The 25,560-nt window shown below is 35.3% G+C and overlaps 8 protein-coding genes across 8 annotated transcripts; 3 read left to right on the top strand and 5 right to left on the bottom strand.

Annotated features, from left to right (window-relative positions):
• The first annotated feature begins 627 nt into the window (after nucleotides 1-627).
• LOC127240477 (agamous-like MADS-box protein AGL104) lies at nucleotides 628-1,312 on the top strand. Its single transcript, XM_051259184.1, has 4 exons — nucleotides 628-812; nucleotides 977-1,033; nucleotides 1,145-1,163; nucleotides 1,247-1,312. The coding sequence occupies exons 1-4, from the start codon at nucleotides 628-630 to the stop codon at nucleotides 1,310-1,312; spliced, it is 327 nt and encodes a 108-aa protein (XP_051115141.1).
• Nucleotides 1,313-1,390: 78 nt separating this feature from the next.
• On the top strand, nucleotides 1,391-2,590 carry LOC127240596 (uncharacterized). Its single transcript, XM_051259344.1, has 5 exons — nucleotides 1,391-1,459; nucleotides 1,557-1,618; nucleotides 1,692-1,791; nucleotides 1,886-2,010; nucleotides 2,292-2,590. The coding sequence occupies exons 2-5, from the start codon at nucleotides 1,614-1,616 to the stop codon at nucleotides 2,431-2,433; spliced, it is 372 nt and encodes a 123-aa protein (XP_051115301.1). The 5' UTR covers nucleotides 1,391-1,459; nucleotides 1,557-1,613; the 3' UTR covers nucleotides 2,434-2,590.
• Nucleotides 2,591-3,275: 685 nt separating this feature from the next.
• LOC127240478 (formin-like protein 3) lies at nucleotides 3,276-7,703 on the top strand. Its single transcript, XM_051259185.1, has 6 exons — nucleotides 3,276-3,622; nucleotides 4,047-5,196; nucleotides 5,270-5,702; nucleotides 5,801-5,994; nucleotides 6,211-6,446; nucleotides 6,574-7,703. Exons 1-6 carry the CDS (start codon nucleotides 3,479-3,481, stop codon nucleotides 7,432-7,434), a joined length of 3,018 nt encoding a protein of 1,005 aa, XP_051115142.1. The 5' UTR covers nucleotides 3,276-3,478; the 3' UTR covers nucleotides 7,435-7,703.
• Nucleotides 7,704-9,266: 1,563 nt separating this feature from the next.
• On the bottom strand, nucleotides 9,267-10,178 carry LOC127240479 (protein VASCULATURE COMPLEXITY AND CONNECTIVITY-like). The gene is made up of 3 exons (XM_051259186.1): nucleotides 10,077-10,178; nucleotides 9,841-10,016; nucleotides 9,267-9,444 (listed from the first exon to the last, which is right to left on the bottom strand). The coding sequence occupies exons 1-3, from the start codon at nucleotides 10,176-10,178 to the stop codon at nucleotides 9,267-9,269; spliced, it is 456 nt and encodes a 151-aa protein (XP_051115143.1).
• Nucleotides 10,179-11,058: 880 nt separating this feature from the next.
• Nucleotides 11,059-11,909, bottom strand: LOC127240746 (protein VASCULATURE COMPLEXITY AND CONNECTIVITY-like). Its single transcript, XM_051259583.1, has 3 exons — nucleotides 11,743-11,909; nucleotides 11,455-11,630; nucleotides 11,059-11,359 (listed from the first exon to the last, which is right to left on the bottom strand). The coding sequence occupies exons 1-3, from the start codon at nucleotides 11,842-11,844 to the stop codon at nucleotides 11,179-11,181; spliced, it is 459 nt and encodes a 152-aa protein (XP_051115540.1). The 5' UTR covers nucleotides 11,845-11,909; the 3' UTR covers nucleotides 11,059-11,178.
• A 415-nt stretch (nucleotides 11,910-12,324) lies between these two features.
• On the bottom strand, nucleotides 12,325-15,060 carry LOC127240745 (frataxin, mitochondrial). The gene is made up of 5 exons (XM_051259582.1): nucleotides 14,756-15,060; nucleotides 14,440-14,512; nucleotides 14,011-14,058; nucleotides 13,827-13,921; nucleotides 12,325-12,655 (listed from the first exon to the last, which is right to left on the bottom strand). Exons 1-5 carry the CDS (start codon nucleotides 14,995-14,997, stop codon nucleotides 12,526-12,528), a joined length of 588 nt encoding a protein of 195 aa, XP_051115539.1. The 5' UTR covers nucleotides 14,998-15,060; the 3' UTR covers nucleotides 12,325-12,525.
• A 950-nt stretch (nucleotides 15,061-16,010) lies between these two features.
• LOC127240066 (G-type lectin S-receptor-like serine/threonine-protein kinase At2g19130) lies at nucleotides 16,011-18,693 on the bottom strand. The gene has a single exon (XM_051258507.1). It carries the CDS (start codon nucleotides 18,613-18,615, stop codon nucleotides 16,174-16,176), a length of 2,442 nt encoding a protein of 813 aa, XP_051114464.1. The 5' UTR covers nucleotides 18,616-18,693; the 3' UTR covers nucleotides 16,011-16,173.
• A 401-nt stretch (nucleotides 18,694-19,094) lies between these two features.
• Nucleotides 19,095-21,771, bottom strand: LOC127240402 (G-type lectin S-receptor-like serine/threonine-protein kinase At2g19130). The gene has a single exon (XM_051259075.1). It carries the CDS (start codon nucleotides 21,732-21,734, stop codon nucleotides 19,275-19,277), a length of 2,460 nt encoding a protein of 819 aa, XP_051115032.1. The 5' UTR covers nucleotides 21,735-21,771; the 3' UTR covers nucleotides 19,095-19,274.
• Between the last annotated feature and the right edge of the window lie 3,789 nt (nucleotides 21,772-25,560).

A 25,560-nucleotide genomic window follows, 5' to 3' on the forward strand; every position in this document is an offset into this window, starting at 1 on the left:
AGGCAATGCAATATTATAAATCTATCTTTCAATAAATTACAAAGTGCCCCCCAAAAGAAAACAATCCAAAAAACAATAAAGGTCCTTCAATTTGCAAAAACTTCAAAAAACACCCCAAAACTTCACTTGAAGCAAGAACGCAGACACAGGCAGTTGATTTCCAACGAAAGCGAAGCTGGCAATGTTCTAATTTGACAGGATTTTTTTGATTTCTTCTGACCAAATTAAAGATTAGAGAAACAGTAATACGAGTGGTTTGCGTGGGGAATGAAAATCAAAATGGAAAAAGCAAGATTAATTGTTAGATTTGGAGAAAATCCAGATCCGGTAAATATATATCTATATATATATCTGCTCAGTTCCACAGCAGATCCTCTTCTTAATTGCCTCTCCTCACAAACCTTTGACTCACCACATACAGATACACTCGTTATGTAAATAAATGCGACGGGCTTTGGTTTGCAATAAATGTATTTGACCTCTTTTGATAAAGCTTGGGTTCTTTCTCAATCCCATCAATCCGCCCTTTTCATCGTCTTCTTCGCCTGGTCGTATATCAGACAAGGATATATACAGACAGACAGGCAGACAGTGGAGTGCAGAATTAACTAATCAAGAAGCGTAGCCATGGGGAGGAAGAAGCTGGCGATGAAGCGGATCGAGAACCCGACAGCCCGTCAGGTGACCTACATGAAGCGCAAGGATGGAATCATTAAGAAGGCCAGCGAGCTGTCCATTCTTTGCGACACCGACGTCGGCCTCATCATGTTCTCCCCCGCCGGCCGCCTTTCCACCTTCGCCACCACCGGGAGGTTAGTAATTTGCCCTACTTTGATTTTGTTTATTTACTTCTGTACTGTAAGTTAATTGATCCATGGTCGTCTCTGTAGATGAATCTATGTCTGAATTAGGGTTTTCAGTAACTTTTTCTTTTTTGTTAAATTGATTTGGGATTCTTTCTGGTTTGTTTCTACAGTAGGGTTGAGGATATCTTCCTCAGATTCGTGGACAGGCCTGATGAACTGAGAGGAGGGTTTGTATCCTGAACTAATTAATTAATCTTCCACCTTGATTACCTTAAATTAGGGTTTCTTCCTGCTCCATGCAATTGATTTGATTTTTTATTTTTTTATTTTTGCTTCAGGCCGATTAACCATGAAGAGGTATGGCTGCATCTAAATCTTTTGTTTAATTTAATTTTTTTAATTTGACATAGATATGATCTGTCTGTCTGTATCTGTTCTAGTTCTTGTCTCGAAAACTCAAGGAGTTAAAATACGAGGCAGAAATGCTGGAGAAGATTGTCATGTAAGGTTTTGTTGGAAGAATTCTAACAATATTAGCTTCTGATCATCTATCTCAATTTTTTAACATAATTATTTTCTGATGACACACAATTTTTCAATTTGTTTTTCATGAATTGAAAACCCAATTGCTGGCCAACAAATGCAGCATCGAGGTATATACGATAAATTTCATTTGTATTAATTGTGTTCTTATTTAAGAAGTGAACATGATTCGATTATTTTAACATTTTAAAACTGATTAATTTTCAGGATCTTGAAGAGAAGCTCGACAAACTCAACAGGAAACAGCGTGAGTCACAAGAGAAAATGAGGTACAATTAATTGAAATGACTTATTTAATTATCAATCATTTGTATGTAACTAATTAATTTAATTTTTCATTAGGTATTATGAACCAGATGTTGCAAATATCAATACAGTGCTTGAGGCTGGCGTCTACCAGCAATTCCTCACTGGCGCCATTCAACGTATACATTTGTTCAAGGTAATTAAATAATTTGTATAAATTTTTTATTTTCCTTTGAAGTATTATTATTTTTATTTTTTTAAATATTCGGATGAAATAAAAATATTTGTAGGCGAAATTCCTCGGCAACCAACTAGCTCAAAATCCCGACAATGTCGAGGGAAACTCTGCCCCCATAGTCATCGAGGATTCGACTTCAGCTTCAAACAACTCCATTCATGAAATCCCCCAAAATGGGTATTTATTTTTAAAATCAATGATCATTTACAAATTTAAAATTTTAACCAACTATAATACAAAATGAGGCATTTATGAATCACATATGGAACTTAATTTGATCATATTGTAATAGATTATATACATCAAGATTACAGTTTACATAGAGCAAAGAATTTCTATAATTTGAAACATCCATACAAAATGAATTGAATGCATTTCATGCTTCATATGTATATATCATTGGAAATTTCTATAAGAATCTCACATAGCATTATTTTTGTTTGTTTTTATTATTGCAGAAATGCTGATGATAATAATAATGTTGGGGAAGATGAAGGCTCTCCAAGCTCATTACCAGGAGGAGGAGGGCCTCATCTATGTCTGAGCTTCTTGGAATCACAGACCAAATGGAACACTGACCCCAGTGTCGGTGATGTCTGATCTATCGGCGAATTTAATTAATTTCGAACTTCATTTATGTAATAATATCGATCCGTTTAGACGATGATTTCGAACACCTCATTTTATTGCTACTTTAATGTTCTAGCTTGAGTTCTTGGATCTTTTTATGCTATGTTTTCAATTTCCTAATATGTTATGTGTAACAATATCGTTTATTTTATGTCTTGCATTCTAGACTAAATTAGGAATTTTTGTTGGTTTATTTAGATCAATGCATTTTGTATGCTGTTTGATAAAATTTTGGACATTGTTGATTTCTATTACTTGTTATTGTTATTAGTTAGTTCTATGTAGAAATGATAAGGACTAAAATTATAGTATATATTATTATTATTATTTTTTTTTTTGGTAAATAAGGGATCTAAAATGATTTTAGAATTTAATTTTATTGCGTCAATTGAAGCATTGTCCCTCCTTCCCTCCCTCGCTCGTCGTTCTTGTTGCGTTTCTTCGTGTGTTCTTGTTTTTCTCGTTTCTCGCCTACTGGATTACATGCATCACTTGTTAAATCATAGCCCTGATCAGAAATATATATTCTGATTCTCGAAATGCATCAAAATTAATCATTGTCTTTTTCCCTCAAATTCTTCAGCGTTTGAATGAAACCACTTTTTTTTCTCATTAATTTTTCCATAAATATTCTGTGAATAAAAAACGGAACCCCCTTTGTTATTTTTTGTAGGTTTTCGTTTTCTCTGTGGAGCGAGGGAAAATAGTGTGTTTTAGAGGTTCCGTCATCATTAAATTCGATATTCATTCAAGGTCAACAACAGAGATAGATGCATTTTTTGTGTGCTTGCCGCAGGCAAAGGGAGGGGCTACTTCGCCTTCATTGCTGGAAGTGTTTGGAAATAATACTGAATGAGTTCTGGGAATTTGGTCCCTTTGGGGAGCACTGTATTTAGGGTTCGAAACCAAGAAATTTCCTGTTATTTAATTTTCATGCATAGCTATAGATATGGCTATGCGTATTCCTGTTTTGGCTCGGTCAAATGAAAAGGCATTGATGATCGTTTGACAAAAGATGGACACAAAATTGGCAGTCTTTCTTGCTGCTCTTTTCTGTTTCTTTGCAGCAGAGTCTTCTGAAGTTAATAGGAAATTGAGGCAAAGCGTTTCATATGGAGGAGTCTCTGGGGAAGATAAGGATGCCATCTCAACAGATATGGTATGCTCAATAGTACCCTTGTTGGATTCATTCATCTTAGTTCTCCTGAATACCATCTAGATATTCTTAATGCATAATTGAAATTTGGCATCACTATTCGATCAGTTACACTTGTTTATCCAATAATTAAGCATCAGATTTGAAGTATTGTGTCATTCTTGGACTGATGTGATTGTATTTATTCATTCATAATGTCAGGAAACTTAGGTTTTGTGGAGGAATTTGACTAAGTATAACCTTTGATGGCTCCTTCTGATCTTTGCTTTTCTGCTTATTAGGATTAAGAGCAATGAGACTTTGGTTAATTGTATTCAGTCAACTAGCTGATCATTTGTGTTCTATGGCTAATAAGCAGATGGAAGAAATTTATATTTGTGTTATGGAGTTATGAAGATATGAAATTCTGCTGAAATCTTTCTGGCAGGCTGAAGAAGCATGGACTGATTCTACAGACAAGTTAAAAGAATGCGTAAAAGCGGTTCAAGGCATAAATTTAGATGTCTTTCAGCCATCAGCTAGTGATGACAATGGTGTCACATTTGATTCACCCTTGTTGGTGAAATTAAGTAAACAGAATGTCGCAGCTAGTCTTTCTTCGGAGAAGAAGGAAACTTCTATGGATTGCTTGAGATATAACAAACTACTGTTGCAAAAATTAAGCAATCAGCAAGAGACCATACCCAACAAATTGACAAAGTTGTTTTCTAGTTGGGCTAAGATTCCGAGAAGGTACCTGAGGCACAAAGGTGGAAGGATTCAAGTATCAGGACCTGCTTCATCCCCTGCACCTGCATATGAAGTGCCAGGTCCCTCTCCCTCTTCAGATTCTCAGCCTCCTGCCAACAGGTATCCACCTTCAATTGCTGCACCCCCTGACCTTGCATTATCCCCTGATTATATGTCCCCTGCACCTGTGTTTGAAGTGCCCACACCGGCTCCTTCTCCAGTTCTACCGTTTCCTGACATGGTTCCTACACAATCTCCTGCAACATCTCCTTCACCCTCAGCTGCTGATTCTCCTTCACAAGTAATAGATGATCTTTCGCCTGGTCCATCACCAGGTAGTGATGCTCCTTCGCCAGTAATAGATGATGTTTCGCCTGGTCCATCACCAGGTAGCGATGCTCCTTCGCAAGAAATAGACGATTTTTCACCCGGTCCATCACCAGGTAGTGATGCACCTTCGCAAGTAATAGATGATCTTTCACCTGGTCCAGCAAGAGAAAGTGATTCTCCTTCACAATTACCCGACCATCTTTCGCCTGGTCCATCACAAGAAAATGGAGATGCTCCTTCGCAATCACCAAACAATCTTTCCCCTGGTCCAGCACGAGAAGAGAACAATGACGACAAGACTATTATAGATGCAAACAATATTTCTCCTGGTCCATCGCAAGAAAGTGACAACAAACATCACAAGTATATTACCGCCGCTGCAGTCACTACTTTTGTGGTATTCTTTGCATTTGTAGCTGCATACATATTGTACTATCCTAAGAAGAAGAAGATTGAACCAAAGGATGCACAAGGAGGTGCAGGGCAATTTCATTTGGGCTCCGGTAATAATCCTGCTGGTAATGCTCCACCTCATGATCAAGTTTTATTTATAAATGTCTATGCATTCACCACTGTAGTATAATCATTCAGGTTCTGCACAGGAGTCTCAAGTCCCAAGTGCTCCAAACAATATGGATGTCAAAGCCCCTTCAACCAAAATCAATTTATCACAGGCAGAATCTCAGTCAGTCGAAGCTAATGCTGGAATAGATGGAGTAGCTGCTACAATACTACTTTCCCAAGAGAAAACAGCATGTGCACCCCCTAGACCACCTCCGGGGCCACCTCCACCGCCTCCTCCTAAACTCCCTGTCCGTGCTCCTGCTCCTCCACCGCCTCCTAAAGTTGGTCGGCATCCAAATCAGAGGGGCCAACATGGTAACTCTTCTTCAGGAGGTAGAAATGACCTTTCTGATGAATCAGAAGCTCACAAAGCCAAATTAAAGCCATTCTTCTGGGATAAGGTTGCTGCAAGCCCCAGCCGCTCCATGGTGTGGAATGAAATTCGAGAAGGGTCATTTCAGTGAGTAATTTTAGCTGGATTGTGCCTTGCTTTCCTTGATTCATATCTTATGTCTCCACATGGCATTTAGATATCTTGAATGTGCTTTGGACTTGCAGAGTTAATGAGGAGATGATGGAAGAAATCTTTGGATATGATCCCGTGGATAAAAAGAAAAGTGAAAAAGATTCATCAGCATTACAAATTCCACAGTTCATCCAGATAATTGATCCCAGGAAGTCACAAAACTTGGCAATTGTTCTGAAAGCTTCAGATGTAACAAAGGAAGAAATCTTTGATGCCCTCAAAGAAGGTACTTTCATAGCAACTTTTACATCTTGCACCATCACTCTAAGCACATGTATAATTCAATTAGGCAACAAACATGGTATAAACATTAAAGAAAATTTCTTCACCTCTGCTAAAACAAAACATGTTTTACCTTATATCAGTTGTTCTCTCTCTTTTTCCTATTATTTTTTGCATATTTAACTATCTTGATGGATTTCCAACAATTGATTTTGATTAGGTAATGAGCTCCCAGCAGTATTATGCCAATCTTTGTTGAGGATGGTTCCAACCTTGGATGAAGAGAAAAAACTCAGATCATATGATGGGAATATTTCACATCTTGGACCAGGCGAGAGGTTCCTAAAGGTTTTGATTGCTATTCCATTTGCGTTTAAACGCCTGGAATCGCTGTTGTTCATAAGCACATTCCAGGAGGAATTTTCATTTCTTAAAGAATCCTTTGAAACTATAGAGGTTTGTATACTATTCCCTAACAATAATTCACTTTCTTCACCATACTTCAATGGCGACGAAGTTTGAATTTTTTCTTAGGACCATTTTGTGCTTTTGATAAAGTTTACATTTTAATGATCATTTTCAGCTTGCATGTAAGGAGCTCACAAACAGCAGACTATTCTTCAAACTCTTGGAAGCAGTTCTCAAAACCGGAAACCGTATGAACGATGGCACTTACCGCGGTGGGGCTACTGCATTCAAGCTTGATGCACTGCTGAAGTTGTCAGATGTAAAAGGAATTGATGGAAAGACGACGCTGCTTCATTTTGTTGTCCAAGAAATCAGTCGGACCGAAGGTGCTAGAGCTGCTCGAAAATTACAAAAGATTCAAAGCGAATCCGGCGAAAGTGCAGAAGACAATAATGTGAAGTTTCCAGAAACAGAAGAATTCTACCAAAGCCTCGGCCTTCAGCAGGTTTCTGGTCTGAGAAACGAGCTTGAGAACATAACAAAAGCTGCAGTTATCGATAATCAGATAAGTGAAGCCGTGTCGAAACTCAGCCAGTCTCTTGCTCAGACAAAAGAATTCCTCGAGACAGAAATGCAGAGCCTAGAGGGAGAAAGTGAGTTCCGGAACACTCTTATGGGCTCAACCAATCAAGCCGAATTCGATATCAAATGGCTGATGGGAGAAGAGAAGAGGATAATGGCTCTGGTGAAGAGCACGGCGAATTACTTCCACGGTAAGGACGGGAAAGATGAGGGGCTGCGACTCTTTGTAATCGTTAGCGAATTCTTGTCGGTTTTGGACAAGGCATGCAATGACATACACAGCTCCTTAAAGCTGGCAAAGAATGAGACATCGTTGTCATCAGCGGAGAGTTTGCCTCCTCAAGAGCCGACAAAGTCGGAGTCTTTATCGGATATGCACAGACGGCAATTCCCATCATTGAAGGAACAGCAGCAGACGAGCGATGATGAATTCCTTTCCGATGATGAAAGTTGATTTTTTTCTGTATTTGGGACTACAAGTTTGTGCAAAAATCGAAATTGAAATTAAAATAGAACGTTAACTTTAGATTTGCCGGATAATTATTTCGAACTTTGGTTTGGATTTACACATCCCAACAAACTCCTTGTAAGATAAACTGTTGTAGAAATCATTCAGACCATTTATTTCTGTACAATTCAAGTAAGAAAGCCATTGGACAAATATGTAGTAGTGAATGTACTTCCTCAGAAGAAAATTTCCAGTGTTTACTAATGTGACTTATCTTGTCGGATCTAATTTTCAAGATATTAGGTTCGACCAAGAGTTTATACCGTAAAAAGAAAAAATTGTGAATTCTGTTAGCATATAGGATTCAAGGTTTCATATGTGTTCCTTTGAGAAATTCTCTCCAAATTCTATTATTCACAAAAAACAATTTCACCAAAAATATTAAATCAAATATTTATTTTTTATTTTTTATATTATATTTAAAAATAAATTTTAATTCAAATTTTATATTATACAGTATAACTATTTCAATTCAATTTTTTTTACTAAAATCCCCCGTGGTTGCTGAAAACCCTCTCCTATTTTAAAACTCCAAAAAACCTGTAAAACGTTGCACACTAGCCCACTCCGAGACGTTTAAATTCTATCATAATGAACCGTTATACCATTTTCTCTCTCCTACTTTTTTTTTTCTTTCATTTCCCGCACGCCCACTCCCATCTTTTTCTTTTTCCTTTCTCTTCTTATTTTTCTGTAATTTTCTTACAGAAAATCTGTGAAAAAATCGTATTAACCCGTTGTCTGTTTGCCGAGGAAGGAAGCTGGTGAGAATCGCCACCGCCGCCGGTCGCCGGAATGGGCTGGAGTTGTTTGCCAATAGTGGAAAATATTTTTCTTTCTTCTGGGTCTTAATTGTTTAAGTTATTTCTTCTCCTTCCCCAATTTTTCTTTACACCCCCATAATCACACCAGATTCTTCCTCTTATTTCTTTTCCCCAATTTTCTTTTTCTTTACACCCCATAGTCACATCAGATTCTTTCTCTTATTTCTTTTCTCCAATTTTCTTTCTCAATTTTTCTTCACCCGCTGCACGCACCAGGTATTTGTTTTCCCAATTTTTTCCTTTCTTCTTCTTCCTCCCAATATTTTTTTTTTCTTCTTCTATTTCTTCTTCCCTAATTCTTCTTCAGGCAGGCAGCCGCACAAGTTCTTCTCCAATTATGAATTATTTGCTCCTAAAATTTAACCTAAAAAATATCTGCAAGAATGGAGAAAGAAACATAATTTAACACTTTTCTCTGCATAAATATGGGAAAAGATGAAAAATCACAATTCTTTTAAAAGAAGACATTGAGGAAGAATTAAATTGTATTGAATTTTAGGAGAGAGAAAAAATCATATAATAAAGTCACGTACAAATTTATCACTTTATGGACCAAAATTCGCAGACCCGTAACATACACTCTCCGTTAAGTTCTAACGGATGAGGGTTTTTTTGCAACGTTTTACGAACAACAAGTAAGTTTTTTGGAGTTTTAAAATCAGAGAGGGTTTTCAGCAACTTTATGAAACCACATGAGGTTTTTATGCTATTTTGTCTAATATCTATAAAAAAATACTTTGTGTTTATACGGATATTTATAATATCTTAATCACATTTAACTATTTTGGAGAAGGAGGCTATATCACAAAATAAAAGATTAACACACATTATTGTTATTATGAAAGTAAATTGCAATAAAAAATTGGAGCATTATATATTACAAGAAATTTAGATGAAAATTTCATGGTAACAAATTAAAATATATATGTGAGGATAAAAATATGGAAAGTTTATTTAAGATGAAGTAGCATAGGATGAGACATAATAGAGCAGAGACATCCCACCATGGAAGAAACAAAAACATCCTCCATAGCCCAAAAAATCATCGTGCGAGAGGCCACAAGATACTTTCGATTTGTTGTTCGATTTTGTCCCGATCACCAACAACGACATCCCCGCAGCCAAGAAACTCCTGAAAATTAATCAAAATGTCAACTTATTATTATACTGAATAAATCTGATCATTAAACTTTTCAAAGTTAATTTAGTACTTCGCATTTCAATAATAATCCGATGTTATAAATGTGTATTAGTTGTTACATCTATATACATATATTGCGAATTGGATGTTGATCATGTGATTTATATATTTATATGTATTAATGATGCCTTAGTTTGTTATATTACTAATGAACATAAACTATGTGTGCTATCTCTATTTATATGTTTGCATATATTATCGTAGTTTTGGATTTTTTATTTAATTTTTAATAAAACTATATTTCTACCATGATTACATATTAATCTTTAAATTTACCATCTGATTAATAAATTATCGAAACTAATAAGTACAAAAGCACAAAGGTACCATGTTAAGACAAGGCACGTTACAGGCAGCTTGGAAGAATGTCGGAAATTGCAGCCTCCCATCAAAATGACAAGAACATGAGCCACGCCAAGGATCACAGCAGCCGCGAATCCAAGCTGGTAAGCGAGGTGGCTCGGCTGTTTGCACTCGACTAGAAAGAGCTTCATCTTCTTCGCCTGAAAAAATATCGATTTAATCATACATATGATGATGAAAAATAAGAATAATTAATCGACCTTGTCTTGAGCAGCCTCGGCCTTCTGTCCGAGAATTCCAGCTATGACATCCAATGCTACGACAAGGACATACGCAAAAACGCTGACATATACATTTCTCATTTTATTTTCAAGACTGATGATGTATATATGTTTATTGAAATAGACATGGAGTATTTATTTATTTCTACTATACACAAATGTAAAGATAAAATTATGGCAACTCATCAACAGATAGATAATGTTGTTTTACCTTATCGATAATTTATCTTTTCCATATGTATCTTGTAAATAACTAAATATGTTCATTCGTATTATAGCATTTTAGGTCTTAATTGTATATGTAAATAATTTGTATACATATACAATATCGTGTCCATGGAATGACAAGAATTATGATAGAGTTGGTATCAGAATCAGAAGGGCATTGGAAGTTACCACTGTAGCATTTAACTATTTTGGAGATGAATTGCACTCTAATAACTAGTTGAATCCGGATACCTCTGGATCTTGTCTGTCACGCATCGTTCTAATTCATTTAGTGTGATTTATCTTGTTGAATTTAATTTAAGTTTGACCAAGAATTTATCCAACGTGTTCTCAAAGGACAACGATTACATATTCTCATGTTGGCAAAAAAATAAATAAAGAAAACAAAAAACATTCTTCCTCCGGATAATGTGAAAATGGACGTGTGAGGTGAAGTTATGTATTTAAATAATTAATTAATTTATTATTATTTAATAATTAATAATATTGATAATTTTAAAATGAATTTAATATATATGATTAAAAAAATAGAATATATATTTAAAAGATTTAAAATTTATGTAGTTTATTTACTTATAATTAACACTTATGATATTATATATTATGTAATTAATTAAGTTAGGTTTATATTTGTTAGATATATTTTGATTTAGTAAGTTTTACAAAATATAAAAATGTTGATTGGTATGGGACAACAAAAATAGAAAAATTATTATTATTATTATGAAAATAAATTTTCAATACAAAGTAAAGAGTAATATTACAAGAAATTTAGGTAAATATTCGTCGTAATATATATATATATATGGATACATCAGAAATAAAAAATCAAAATAGAAATAAAAAATGAAATCTATTTAGGATAGGTAGCTGAGGATGTAACATAATAGGCCACAGAAATCACAGCGTGGATGAAACACAATATTCCTCCACCCGACAAAAAGTTATTGTGCGACAGCCCACAAGATACTTTCGATTTGTGGTTCGATTTTGTCCCGATCACCAGCAACGACATCCCCACCGCCATGACAATCCTTCAAATTCAAATTCACAAAATGATTAGAATGACACAATGGTTTATTATAATGACCATTAAAGTTATAAGAAAAAAAAAAAAGCACGAAGGTACCATGTTAAGACAAGGCACACCATAGGCAGCTTGGAAGCATGTCTGAAATTGCAGCCTCCCACCAAATTGGCAAAAACATGAGCCACGCCAAAGATCACGGCCGCAGCAAAGCCGAGCTCGTAGGCGTGGTGGCTCGGCGGTTTGCACTCGAGTAGAAGGAATCTCATATGCTTCTCCTGATATTAAAAAAAAAAAAGAAGTACGTCACCAAAACATATCGATGTAACGGGAAGAAGATTTAATCATACACATGGTGCATCACGGAAGATGAAGAATAAGAACACTTACCTTGTCTTGAGCAGCTTCAGCCTTCAGTCCAAGAATTCCAGCTGTGACATCCAATGCAATGACAAGGATACACAAAGAAATCCCAACGTATAGGTTTCTCATTTTATTTTTACTTTTTGATTTCAAGAATGATGAATGTGTTTGTTGAACATAAGAAGAATAGCCAGAATATAATATATATATATATATATATATATATATAAGTGAAGAGATTACTTTAGTTACAACCTTTTCTTTCTTTGCTGTCTCGATTCTTTTCTTAGGGGAACAAATCAAGTAGAGAATATATATATATATATATATATTTATGCATGTGTGTGTAGATAAAATGCTATTGTGAATGCTGCAAGTTAGGCATCTTAGTATAGCTAGTGGATTCAAGAATGAACTATGGGAAAGTGTTGGTAATTGAAAATAATTTAAAAGTGGATTGCCTCATCAAAGTTGGTATTTTGCAAGTGTCAATAATGTTTCTTGTCCAAACTCATTTAAATATTAGTCAAACTCAAACATAACTAATTCGAATATATGTGTTCACTTTGGTGTGTGTTCTTGAGCTAACTAATGATATTTTAAAAATGGTTAACTAGGTGACTAGTCAATGCATTATTACAACATAAGCAACATACCATTGAAATACAGCTTATTTATTACAGTGAGTGCTTAAGAATGCCATAAGCCCGATGTGTGCTTGTGAATATAAAAAAACATGGTGCCAAAGACTCGGAGAGAATACAGTTTCATGTATGTCAGAATTGTCCTTTCAATAAAAATAAAATTAGCTTAAGAAAGATTAATGGGTTGCCCACACAGCTTTTCCAACTCAGCTTCTAAAATTTTATTCAGGTTTCCTTTCGTTCGTCGGTAAATCCATGCTTGAGCATCTTGATCCCAGTCAAACCTAGAGGGACCGCTGCAAAAGGAATTACAAGACTTTGAGATATACAAAGCCTGTGCAAAGCTAACAAAATAATTACATATGAATTACGAGTGCAAATTAGCAACAGAGATGAGGAATAATTGGGCATGGCAAGATTTTATCAAATACTAAGTATGAATTCGAAGCTATATCTTCTAAGTCGCAACTGATGAGAATGAACACTAGATATAGTGCTGCTAAGCATTGTCTGACAGCATTTACAATAAATAAACAATTGATCGTTAAGAAATCTTTTCACAGCTTGGCGCTTTCCTTACAGCCCCAAAGGAATGGTTCCATTTCCTTTAACTTTTCCACTGATAATTCAATCCATGAGTAACAACATCATTACTGGGATTCAAAAGGATATTAGTAAAAGCCAAAAGGTGTTTCAATTTCTAATTCTTAAGAAACTTAAGGCTCCGCATCTTTAAGGTATGAATTTGGTCTAGCATTATTCATCAAATTTTGTACTCTCAAAACCATCAAATTAAACTCTTATTTTTCATTTTAACATTTTACCAAAAAATATCAATTTTTCATAAAAATATCATATCAAATATTTATTTATTTCACATCAGATACTATTTCAATTCAAATTTTACGATTTTCAAACCACAAACTCAAATCCAAACCTTAAAGGTCCACAGAATTCACAACTGTCCACAGAACTTATTAATTAGATGAAATGCAAACGAATCTTGAAGTTATAGTCAGCTGGTACTTACTAAAAGGTATGAAAAATTATAAAGAACATGCCACCAGGTGCAGTAGGCCTTGAAGTATTAACTCATACATCATCTTTATGTAAAGTCTTAATTCAGCTCAACATCTTAACTCAGCTTTAATAAAGCTTAAAATAAACATTAAAAAAGATGGAACTAAACAGGCAACCACACATTCTTGTCACAAATGTAAAGCATCCATAACTCCTAAGGTGTATCTATCTGCTGGCAGTTTCAGAGCTTCATTTGTACATGAACAGTAGCTTCATAGGAAGCTTAACTCAACTGTCAATACTAAGTACTTTTAACCTAATTAAGACCTAAGTCCAACCAAACAAAACACAAGCAGAAGCGCCAACATCTCAAGAACCTAGATAATGATATCAATATAGCATTTTAGAGGAAATGGTAAAATCTCATCAGGGTTAAGATATCAATACCTGATGGGAGAAGACATCCAAATCTGTCGGTTTGGTGTTTGCTTATTTATAACATAAGTTCCCAAATCCCCGAGCTTCAAGGTTAACACCTCATTCTAAAATACAAACAATTAGTTACACAAGAAACTGATGAACACAAAACGAAAGTAGGCCTACAGAGTTAATGTCAATCCATCTATCATACCCCATAGTCAACATCAAATCCCTCAATCTCTACAGAATCACCATATTCCTGATAAACCAAACCAAATCCATCATTCATTAGACCAGTTTCAATAAAATCAGCTACTGAAAAGTGATACAATAAGATAATTTAAAACTTGACAAGCTTGGTCTAAACTGCAAGAAAACAACAATGGCAGATTCAGCGAATTTAATTTATCTCTTTAGCTATCCCAGAAAGACAGCGCACAGCATCTATCACTAAAAAATAAAAACCTATCAATATGAAAGTAACATATAAATAAAATTCTAGGCTGTTGCAAACATAAGCAGAATAACAGAGAGAAAAAAAAAAAAAAAAAACCTGTCGCAGTTCATCTCTTCCAATGGCCACTCTCTCAGTAGCACAAACTATGTTTCATAGAAAATAGCCTCAATCCAAAACATTTACCTCTAGGTTCTCAAGAAGTCCATGGATGGTAGAATTAGCCAACCTGTGATACTCATCTTCCTGCAACATAGAGCTGAACACCAATATTAATATATCAACCAGCACACTAACTCAATTACTTTACAAACCAATCTTTTATATTCCTTAAACCTTCAGAAGCCCAATCATCGAATCACAATAACCTAAAAGTTCAAGGATGTCTATAATAACACCATTTCTAACTCCAAACAACCGCAAATTACATAGTCATTCTATCTTTCTAAAAAAATCCCAATTGAAAAACATGCTTAAAATTTCAAATTCCCGTAATGTTCACCTGTGATTAAGCGGGGCAGGACCATGCGGCTCTTCGCCGAGAGAAGAGAAGCAGCGCGAGCATATGGCGTTGCCGAAGAAAGTTTGGGTTGGGGAAAGAGGAGAATTGGCAGAAGTTGAAGATACCGGAGATTGACGGTTAGAAATAGTGAATAGAGAATAGGTTTCGCTTGTTATGGAAGACGATGGTGGCAGGGGCTTCAAAGCTCTAGACAGATTTCTTCTGAGTGCACGAAGCGCCATTTCGTAGATTTCTCCAAGTCCGTCCTCGATGAAATGAACAAAAGGGAGAGATCTTCCTAGAATTTTTTATTTTACCAAAAACAAAAACAAAAACGAAAATACAAAAGAAAAAAAATTAAAATAGTAGTTTTCTACTGTTTTAAACCATCTCCAACCGAAAATTTCTTTTATTTTTTCGGATAGGAAAAAAAAACTGTTCAACACACCAAGTAGTTTTTTTTGCAGAATCAGCGGGTTGAATTTCTTTTTAATATAATTATCTATTTTTTTAATACAATTTTTTTTTAATATAATTATTTATTTATTTAACTCTGAAAAATAAATGGTATAATTAGAGAAAAGACCTGTAAAAATAAAAAATATGATTAAAACTGAGTTACTGAAGCATACTCCAACAAAAATAGAAAAATATACTGTAAACTTAAAAAAAGAATAGAGTTATGAGTTAAAGAGATTTTAAAATAAATCAAAACAACAAAAGGTGTGTTTACGCATGACATTTGATTTTTGATTTTATTAATTTTTTAAATATTAAAATTATTATTTTTATATAAAAATAGAGAAAAGATTAATATTAATAAATAGAAGAATAATAGTACTAAAATTTAAGAATTATTTATATATATTTATAATAATATAAAGATTTATTAAAATAACATTAGAATCAAAATTAATAATTAAAATAAAAAAATCAGAAAATAACAATAAAATTAAAATTAAACGGATAATTGTAATCGAAATTGTCATTTAAAATATTCAATTTTGATTTAATATTTTTGGCAAATCAAATCCAAACGGTTTTTGCAAGTCCTTCTCAAACCACTATTAGGGTGTGTTTGTTTGGGAATTAGGATTTTGAGTTGAGATTTGAATAGTAAAAAGTTGTATGACGTGGCACTATTAGGGTGTGTTTGTTTGGGAATTAGGATTTTGAGTTGAGATTTGAATAGTAAAAAGTTGTATGACGTGGTATAAACAAGTGCTGATGTGATGTTTTTAATGTAAAATTGATTTTTAGTATAATATAAAAAATAAAAAATAGGTGTTTGATTTGATGTTTTGGGAAAAAAAATTGAATAAATAGTATAAATCTAATCCAATCCCCAAACAAGCACGCCCACAAGGACATTGGCTACAACACATACTATCATACACGAAAACTCATCGTGATTCCGATCAACCAAACCTAATTTGTTGCTCTTCTGGGATCCAACATCTGAAATTAGTGCAGAAAGAGGGATCAGTGAAGAAGACAACATCATCCTCCTTCTTAGCAGCCAACATAAGTTGCAGCGATCGAGGAATCGGAGGCAAGCAAACATCCATAACACCTTCAAGAATCTGCACGATCTGCCCCATCGATGGCCTCACATTCTCCCCATCTTGGATGCACCAACAAGCAACTTTACATATCCTCAAAACTTCCTCTGCATCAGCATCCTTCATCAATGGCGGGTCCAAAAGGCTCAGAACATCACCCTCTTCAACGATCACTCTTGCAGCCAAGCAAGGGAAGTACGTACATTTCTTGTCTTCTACGTACTCCGAGTTCCGGCTGCCCGAAACCAGTTCAAACAGCATCATACCATAGCTATAAACATCAGCTTTCACCGTAGTAGGAACCCCCGAAATCCATTCCGGTGCAAGGTACCCTCTCGTCCCTCTCATCGTCGTCAGCACACGGCTGAAATCACGACCCATGAGCTTCGCCAGCCCAAAGTCTCCGACCTTCGGACAGTAATCCGCGTCGAGGAGAATGTTTTCGGGCTTCACGTCGCAATGAATTATGCATTCTCGGCACTTGTCATGGAGATAAGCCAACCCCCGAGCTACTCCAAGTGCAATTTGGTACCGAATTTTCCAATCCAAAACTGTCGAGTCCTTACTGCTGAAAAGATGAGTGTCCAAGGAGCCATTTTCCATGTAATCATAGACCAAAAGCTTCTCGTTTTGCTCGGGGCAGAACCCGCGAAGCCTAACAAGATTCATATGGTGGATTGCGCCGATAGTCATGACTTCTGTTCTAAACTGCTTCTCTCCTTGGCTGATGCTTTCGAGTTTCTTCACAGCAACGACAGTCGAATCGGGGAGAGTTCCTTTGAAGACTGATCCGAAACCTCCACCTCCCAACTTAACCGAGAAGTTCTTCGTCGCAAGCTGTAAGTTCTTGTATGAAAATCCAACTAAAGAACCCGCTACTGCATTCTTTACTCTAGCATGCTTTCGCCTTCGATGTCTCCATATTGCAGCCCCGGAAATTAACGCGACAATGGCAGCAGAACCTAAAACAGCACCAACAATAAGAAGGGTATGATCTTTACTGCCATTGAAGACAGAGGAATATGCAGAGTATCTGATGTAGATGATTTTTCCATCATCATCATCATCTCCTTGTTCTACTTGCACAAGATTTAACAGCTCCCGGTACCAAACCAAGCAACCGTTTTCGTCGTAGGAATAAGCACTGCAAACGCAACTGCTCAGGCACTCGGCCTCGCATTCGCCTATGTTTTCGATCAACGGCAATGATTCGAAATAAGAAGGAAGCTTCACATTGGAGTACATAAGAAATTTATCTCTTCTCCCATTAGAACCAACTGTCTCGCCGTTTTCGCATTCCAAATTAGTCTCTCTCACACATCTTTTGTTGTCGTCGGCTTCCGGCTTAAATCCCGGCAAGCAATTGCAATGTGCTGATGAACTTCTACTGTAAATAGCAAATGCTCCGCAGTAGGCACAGCTCTCGCATGGATTCCTCGGCTGCAACCAAAACACAGACCAGGCATTCCCAGACCAAGTCGACTGCTTGATCTGCCCAAACGTATCGATGATCATTCGGGACATGATGGATGGATTGTATAAAGAATACGTGAAATAACTCTCGTTCTCGTTATCAACGTAGCTGAAATTGTAGATGTAGTTCAATCTCATTTCAGGGACTGCGCTGAAAGTATGACCATTCCAAGCTCCACTGCTCCAACTGGGCTCGTTCTTGTTCCATCTTATGACAAATTGACTGTCGTATGGAACTGGTTCGAGAGAGAAAAGCCCTCGGGCAGGATCATCGGAGCTCTTCCATGATGTCAGAGTCTGTAATCTCCCTGTTCTTTTATTAAAGGAAAGCTTTGCCCCGGGCATAAATGTGTGAGTTGGGTAGTCGAAACTTTCCCAGAGAGTTTCGGCAGAAACTGAGTTTTCTCGCAACACCAAGTTTCCATCATCAAGAAGAGCTGCAAACACAGTGTTAATTTGTGGCCCTGTTGAGTTTAGGGCAGTCGACCATATCTCGACCTTGGACTCATTCAGCAACACTAGGTTTCGTCCTGAGATCTTGATTTGAGCATTAGGGGAGTCTGAAATTGGGGTTTCCCTGTTTGCTACCCAAATCACGGTTTTTTCGGGGATTTTTTTGTACCATATGCCTATGTAGTATTTGGAGGATTTGCTGGGAGTGAAGAACCCTAGCTCGAAGTTCCCACCTGAGGAGACGATAGTTTGATTCCCGGATAGTGTTTGGTTTGCTGAAATGGTGTCATTTGCGAGGGAGAAAATTGTGTTGGTGTAGAAACATACAAAGATAAGAAAAAGGAGCATATTGCCAATGTTCTCGAAGATCATTGCGAAGGAAGACGAACAGCACAATGAACAGTATGTGTGCTATAATTTCAATGAAAATGGAGTTTATGTGAAGGAGACGACGACTCAGTCAGTCCTAATCAAATAAAAGTCCGTGGGTTGGACTTTATGATCTAATTTGACTTGACTTCTTTGTCGAAATTAGTTTGTATGATATTAAATTCAATAAAAAATTTAATCAATTCCCATCTAGCCAGCGACTGCGATTTCTACGTTATTTCAAAAAAATAAATATATCCGTAAGTAATTGTCACAATCATTTCTGTTCTCTAGTCTCTACCCGCATTGACTCACTATTTTATTTCATCACAATTAAAAACTATATAATATAGTTGAATTAAGTTAATAAGTCCAAGGGTGTATTTGGATATTTGTGGTAGCAAAAATGTAAAATTATTGGATGTATAGATTGTTAAGACACCTTCAATGTTATACTATCCTTTTATAAAAAACCATAATTATCTACACGCTTAATTCATGTAAAAATGTGTATTGTTTGTCTAATTCATGCAATCTCTGAGTTCATCATCTGTTAACAACACTGCAACAATAACTATTCTCCCAATTAAACAGTAACTAAAACTAACACAAGACAACAAAGCCTGAATTTATTCCTACAAACCTAACTTGCTGTTCTTGTCTTAAGACTCCAACAACACACTACACTTATCACTGGTTTTTCCATCATAATCTCCAGCAGCCGATCGATCAGTGAAGAACACAACATGTTCTTCCTTAGCAGCCAACATAAGCTGCAACGACCGAGGAATCGGCGGCAACCTCACTTCCGCAACACCTTCGAAAATCTGAACGATCTGCCCCATCGACGGCCTCAAATTCTCGTCATCTTGTATGCACCAACAAGCAACTTTCAAAACCTTCAAAACTTCTTCGCCATCCGCATCCCTCTCCAAAATCGGGTCTAAGAGATCAAGAACGTCGTCCTCCCCAATTATCACTCTTGCGGCCAAACAAGGAAAAAATGTATCTCTCCCATCTTCAACATACTCAGAGTTCCGGCTGCCCGAAACTAACTCAAAAAGCATCATGCCATAGCTATAAACATCAGCTTTCGCCGTAATAGGAACCCCCGAAATCCATTCCGGCGCAAGGTACCCTCTCGTCCCTCTCATTGTTGTCAGCACGCGGCTGAAATCACGACCCATTAGCTTCGCCAGCCCGAAGTCTCCGACCTTCGGACAGAAATCAGCGTCGAGGAGAATGTTCTCGGGCTTCACATCGCAATGAATTATGCATTCTCGACACTTGTCATGCAGATAGGCCAACCCCCGAGCGACGCCTAATGCAATACGATACCGTATTTCCCAATTCAAAACTTTCGATTCATCGCCGCCGAAGAGATGCGAATCCAAGGAACCGTTTTCCATGTAATCGTAAACCAAGAGCTTCTTATTTCGCTCCGAGCAAAATCCTCGGAGCCTAACGAGGTTCATATGCTGGATCGTGCCGATCGTGCTGACTTCTGTTCGAAACTGCTTCTCTCCTTGGCTTATGCTTTCGAGTTTCTTGACAGCGACTTTAGTCGAATCGGCGAGAGTTCCTTTGAAGACCGATCCGAAAGCTCCCCCGCCTAATTTAATCGAGAAGTTCTTCGTAGCAAGCTGCAAGTCTTTGTATGAAAATCCGATCAAAGAGCCCTCCGCTACTCTCGAAAGTCTAGTCTTTATCCGACGATTATTACATATTACTGTCCAAACGATTGCTAAGACGATCAGCACTGCGACAACAGCACCTGAGACAGCGCCAACTATGACCGCGCCATCGCCTTTCTTATGGCTGCTGTGAAAAACAGAGGAAGCTGCAGAGTATCTGATACGAATGTCTCTCCCACTGCCATCTCCTTGTCCTAATTGCTGCAGATTTAACAACTCATCGTTCCAAATCAAACAGCCATTTGCATCGTACGCGTAAGCGCTGCAAGAGCAGCTGTCGAGACAGGCGGATTCGCATTGGCCTTTGCTTCCGACTGCCAATTTTTGAGGATGTAAAGGAAGGTTCATGTTGGAAGCCAACAGAAACTTATCCGTCGATCCGTTTGAAGCAAACACACTATTGTTCCGACATTGCAAATCAATGTCTCTTACACATCCATCGGAATAGTCGTTTAGATTCCAATCATTATCGGACTTTGGTCTGAATCCCGGCAAGCAGTTGCAGAACGGCATCGAGTTTTGATTGCACGTGCCGAATGCGCCGCAGAAAGCGTAGACCTCGCACTGCTGCCGCGGCTGCGACCAGAACATCATCCACGCCGAATTTGTCCACGTGTGCTGTTTGATCTGTCCGGAGGTATCCATCATTGTCCGAGAAATGATGGAGGAGTTGTAGAGAGTGTAGACGAAGTAGCTTTCGTTCTCGTTGTCGACGTAGCTGAAGTTGTAATTATAACTCAATCTCATTTCAGGGACTAAGCTGAATATATGGCCATTCCATGTTCCACTGCTCCAATACTGCTCGCTGTTGTTCCATTTAATGATGTATTTACTGTCGTTTGGAAGAAATTCGAGGGAGAAGAGCCCTGGGGAAGGATCCTCGGAGTTTCTCCACGATGTTACGACAACCTTTTTGTGTGTTCTTTTGTCGTAGTAAAGCTTCTGCCCCGGCATCCATGTGTTGGATGGGTAATCGAAGCTGTCCCATATGGTGGAATTCGATTCTTGCAGGATCAATCTTCCATCGTCAAGAAGAACTGCAGATGCAGAACTGGTTTTTAAGGTTGTGGAATTCAGGGCAGTGGACCATATCTCGATTTGGGATTCGTTCAGTACTACAAGGTTGTGTCCAGAAATCTTGAGTTGGGCATGGCGGGTGTCGAAAACTGGGGTTTCCCTGTTTGCTACCCAAATCACGGTTTTTTCTGAAACCTTTTTGTACCATATGCCTATGTAGTATTTGGAGGATTTTCCTGGAGTGAAGAATCCCAGCTCGAAGTTCCCTCCTGAGGAGACAATTGTTTGATTTCCGGACAGGGTTTGGGTTGCTGAGATGGTGTCTGTCGCTAAGGAAAAAATTGTGTTGGTGGTGCAGAAACACGTGATTATCAGAAAAGGGATTTTGTTGGTAAAGCTCCTCGCCGCCATTGATGTTCTTGGGAGCTTCTGCTGCTGCTGTGTAAATGCAACAGGCGGATTTATACAGACAGAGTTCGATTGAATATCACTGCAAGGGAAGATTAAAGACTTGGTAAAAGAAAGTGATATTTCATTTTCTTGTCTGAAAGTCCACTCCATTACTGCATTTGAATAAACGAATCCACCGTAGAATTCTTCAACCAAATTTTGAGGGTTGTGAAATTGTGATCATAATCTTGACTTGAATGAGAATAAATCGAGTGAGGAGATTAATTAGTGTAATGAAATGTTTAAACACTGATCATTAATCCTCAATTGTCAACAACCTCAATTTACATCTATCTTTGATTATAAATTAGCTTCTAAATTATTTTAAAATCGCCAATCTAAAACTGACACGTGTACACATGACGATTTTTATGTTTGTTTTTTGTAGTTGACTTTGAATGTATTATAATGCGAGCATATGAATTAACATTATAGTATTAACATATATATATATTCGATGGGGTACGTTGAATTGAGTTTGCAAGTGCGTTTACTTATCAATAAACTCACACGAGTTAGAATATATATTCTATAATTAATTAATGTTAATTATGTGATAGTTATAATTTATTCACTTCTAAAACCAAAACAGTCTGGTCCACCAATGATTGAGTTGAGATGACATAGAAATCCCCGATAGCTATTTCGAATCATGCGTGGCAGATAACTTGAGGCGTCGGGGTCAAACTTTCGATTTCATTGTCACAGGTCCAACCCTCACTACTCTATTATCCCTTAACTGACAGATTTTATTTTTATTATTATTTTTTTTTTCTTTTTTATGTATATAGGGTTTTGTTATTTGAATGCTGAAACTAGGAAGAAATAATCTCTACCAAGTTCCTAACACCCTTCCCCAATTTTGCATGTGATTATTGACCACAAATAATTCCGTCAAAATATAGTAATTTTGTTTTAACCAGTCAATAATTATCATTGAATCTGAAAAAAATAATAATAAGAACAATAATAAAATAAAATGGATTTAACATTATTGGGCTTGCCCAAGGCCCAATCTTGACACAATATATCTTTAGCCCAAGCCAATCACGGTCCAATCCAATTAACATCCCAATTGATTTACTTCTTTTATTATCGGGGTTCAAGTTTTATATATGGAGGGTTCACCTTTTTTGGTTTTTCAGTGTCGAACCTCTTCAACTTCCTCTTCTTCTTTCATCTTTTCCCATTTCATTTTTTAAGTCCTGTTCAATTGACATTTTTCATTAGTGATACGGTATTTAAAAAAATTATGTTTAATTAATTAATAATAATAAATTATAATATTATTTTATTATTTCTTATATAATAAATAATATTAATAGTTTTAAAATAAATTTAATGTATATATAATTGAAAAAAATACAATATATATTTAAATATTTTAAAATTATATCACAATAAAAAATATATACAATATCATCTCATAGAGAATAAAATTTTCTATAATACAAGTAAATGAAAAAAAATATTTTTTTATTTATTTATAATTAACATAAACTAATTTTATAAAAAAAAATAGAAATTTAAAAAGTAGATAAAAATATTTATTATTTGATGGAAGAGATAGAAATACAGGAATTTGGAATTGATCCTACATTACGTATTTATATATTTGTATATTAGGTAGTTAATTAAGTTGATTTATATTTATTAAATATATTTTAATTTCATAATTTTTATTAAAAATAAAAACACGTCAATTATTATGTTATTATAAAATAAACAAATAAAAAATTATCAATTTAATTTGGGATGGAGAAAGTATCGAGGACGTTATTTATTATTAGGATAATAGAACAGCCTAGATTTCATTGTGGACATGGTCGTAAATCGTGCCATTTATATAGGTCAACTTGTCAAGGACAGAACCAAAGAAATGGTGTATTTACATCACACCCACCCCTCGCAGATGCCTTGCCCCAACCGCCAATCAGACACGTGACTGTACCTACCCAGAGGGTATGTTTTTTTAGTACTACTTCCCTCCTAAACACCAGATTTTTTTTTATTTTTTTTATTTTTTTTTTTACAAAGTCGGTGCAATATTTTTAAATTTAAAAATAATTAATAATATTTATATATATATTAATATACAGAAATAATATAGTATATAGAAATAATTGTATAAAATCTAAGGTTATTATGGGTTTGTTCACCCAATATATTTTTATAGCACGGTTCATATAAATATTACTCATTTCGTCCATTTACAATGTTTACATATTTTTATTTTGGGACGTCTAATTATAAAGTTAATATTTCATTAAATCCTTTAGTTTGTTTTTCACAAATACCCTTATTTTACATCACATCATTAGTTTTACACAAAAAAAAATAAGGACAAAAATATCATTACACTACTTTTAACTACACACTATAATTAAAATACTATTATTTCTTAAACACCGCGTCAAAAGTAAATATAAACATTGTAAGTGGACGAAGGGAGTATAAAATTTACAATATATATTATTCACTTACAACAAATCACCAATTTACAATAAATATTATTTTTATATTATTGATACGATTTTTTATACCTAATATAAAAATTAAATTTATCCATAAGTACTAAGTGAACAAATTGTATATTTCCCGCGTACAACTCCATTCAAGCAAATCATTTGATCGCCATTCACTGATTTCAATTGGCAAGCATGTAAGATATGATGATATTTTTAACATACAAGATTTTGAATATATTCAAATGTAAAGTTAGTGTTCTATATATAATAAATGTAAAAGTTAAATAATGTTTGCTTTATTAAGGTACATGTTAGACACAAATATAATATATGATATGCTATGCAATATTTTGATAGGATAATCTTATTTTTCGATAGTCCATTAGTATCAATAATTTTTATTTAGATAAAATATTTTCATAATATTGTACGAAAAAATCACATATTGCTTGTTAACTGTAACGACTTATGTAAAAATAATCGTATAAAATTCACAATTATTATGTTCACAACATACAACGCAATACTATAAAATTATCCGATCACCATTATTCGACTTCAATTATTTGTATAAATATGGTATTAGTTTCATTTTACGTACATATTCGAGTTATAATCAAATGCAAAATTAATATTATAAATGCATACAATAAATAAATAATGTGTATGAGTATGTGTATGTGCGACTATGGTACGAATATAAATGTGTATGATTATTGCAAAAGCCATGAAGAATAAAAGCTCGTATTTTTGTATTTATATTTTCGACTCTATTGTTTAAATAAAAAAAATATCTTTTTACTATTACTTTATTATAATAAAATAATTCCACAAGTAAAATAGATTACATAGATAAAATAAATAAAAAATCAACTGCTTTAGATTTGTAAAATTATAATTTAGCAAAAAAAAAAAAACATTAAATTACTTACTAAAATCATGCAAAATAAAGAGACATTAAATTACTTACTAAATCATGCAAAATTAAAAAAAAAAATAGAAATAAAAATCATCATATAATTATTATACTCTCTCTGTCCAGAACTATAGTTTGTGTTGTGTTTGATACGGAACTCAAAAAATATTGATATTATATTGACAGTGAATAAAAAATACTTTTTTGCTTTTGTGAGTGTATTAGTGTAAAAAGTAGTGACAATCGTGTAATAATAATAAAAAAAATATACGAGTAGTTTTATAGTAATATGATTATTTATGGAAATAAGACTATTATTTTGAAACGGACAAAAATGGTAAATAGAACTATTGTATTGATTCCGAAGGAGTATTAGTTTTATGTTATGAGAATCACAAATAAA

The sequence above is a fragment of the Andrographis paniculata genome, unplaced genomic scaffold, assembly GCF_009805555.1.
Source record: "Andrographis paniculata isolate CXL003 unplaced genomic scaffold, ASM980555v1 Contig79END, whole genome shotgun sequence".
In the NCBI taxonomy this organism is placed as follows: domain Eukaryota; kingdom Viridiplantae; phylum Streptophyta; class Magnoliopsida; order Lamiales; family Acanthaceae; genus Andrographis; species Andrographis paniculata.

What these genes read in the sequence shown, in the direction of transcription:
- LOC127240479 (XM_051259186.1), bottom strand. Translation starts at nt 10,178, where the DNA reads ATGAGAAATGTATATGTCAGCGTTTTTGCGTATGTCCTTGTCGTAGCA. An exon ending in CCGAGGCTGCTCAAGACAAG is followed by an intron (nt 10,017 to 10,076) that starts GTCGATTAATTA and finishes ATATTTTTTCAG; the next exon opens with GCGAAGAAGATGAAGCTCTT. An exon ending in ACGTGCCTTGTCTTAACATG is followed by an intron (nt 9,445 to 9,840) that starts GTACCTTTGTGC and finishes ATTAATTTTCAG; the next exon opens with GAGTTTCTTGGCTGCGGGGA.
- LOC127240478 (XM_051259185.1), top strand. Translation starts at nt 3,479, where the DNA reads ATGGACACAAAATTGGCAGTCTTTCTTGCTGCTCTTTTCTGTTTCTTT. An exon ending in ATGCCATCTCAACAGATATG is followed by an intron (nt 3,623 to 4,046) that starts GTATGCTCAATA and finishes TCTTTCTGGCAG; the next exon opens with GCTGAAGAAGCATGGACTGA. An exon ending in AATCCTTTGAAACTATAGAG is followed by an intron (nt 6,447 to 6,573) that starts GTTTGTATACTA and finishes GATCATTTTCAG; the next exon opens with CTTGCATGTAAGGAGCTCAC.
- LOC127240402 (XM_051259075.1), bottom strand. Translation starts at nt 21,734, where the DNA reads ATGGCGGCGAGGAGCTTTACCAACAAAATCCCTTTTCTGATAATCACG.
- LOC127240066 (XM_051258507.1), bottom strand. Translation starts at nt 18,615, where the DNA reads ATGATCTTCGAGAACATTGGCAATATGCTCCTTTTTCTTATCTTTGTA.
- LOC127240477 (XM_051259184.1), top strand. Translation starts at nt 628, where the DNA reads ATGGGGAGGAAGAAGCTGGCGATGAAGCGGATCGAGAACCCGACAGCC. An exon ending in ACCTTCGCCACCACCGGGAG is followed by an intron (nt 813 to 976) that starts GTTAGTAATTTG and finishes TTGTTTCTACAG; the next exon opens with TAGGGTTGAGGATATCTTCC.
- LOC127240746 (XM_051259583.1), bottom strand. Translation starts at nt 11,844, where the DNA reads ATGAGAAACCTATACGTTGGGATTTCTTTGTGTATCCTTGTCATTGCA. An exon ending in CTGAAGCTGCTCAAGACAAG is followed by an intron (nt 11,631 to 11,742) that starts GTAAGTGTTCTT and finishes TTTTAATATCAG; the next exon opens with GAGAAGCATATGAGATTCCT. An exon ending in GTGTGCCTTGTCTTAACATG is followed by an intron (nt 11,360 to 11,454) that starts GTACCTTCGTGC and finishes TTGAATTTGAAG; the next exon opens with GATTGTCATGGCGGTGGGGA.
- LOC127240745 (XM_051259582.1), bottom strand. Translation starts at nt 14,997, where the DNA reads ATGGCGCTTCGTGCACTCAGAAGAAATCTGTCTAGAGCTTTGAAGCCC. An exon ending in CCTGCCCCGCTTAATCACAG is followed by an intron (nt 14,513 to 14,755) that starts GTGAACATTACG and finishes ATTGGTGTTCAG; the next exon opens with CTCTATGTTGCAGGAAGATG. An exon ending in GACTTCTTGAGAACCTAGAG is followed by an intron (nt 14,059 to 14,439) that starts GTAAATGTTTTG and finishes TTGGTTTATCAG; the next exon opens with GAATATGGTGATTCTGTAGA.
- LOC127240596 (XM_051259344.1), top strand. An exon ending in AACGTATACATTTGTTCAAG is followed by an intron (nt 1,792 to 1,885) that starts GTAATTAAATAA and finishes AAATATTTGTAG; the next exon opens with GCGAAATTCCTCGGCAACCA. An exon ending in CATGAAATCCCCCAAAATGG is followed by an intron (nt 2,011 to 2,291) that starts GTATTTATTTTT and finishes TTATTATTGCAG; the next exon opens with AAATGCTGATGATAATAATA.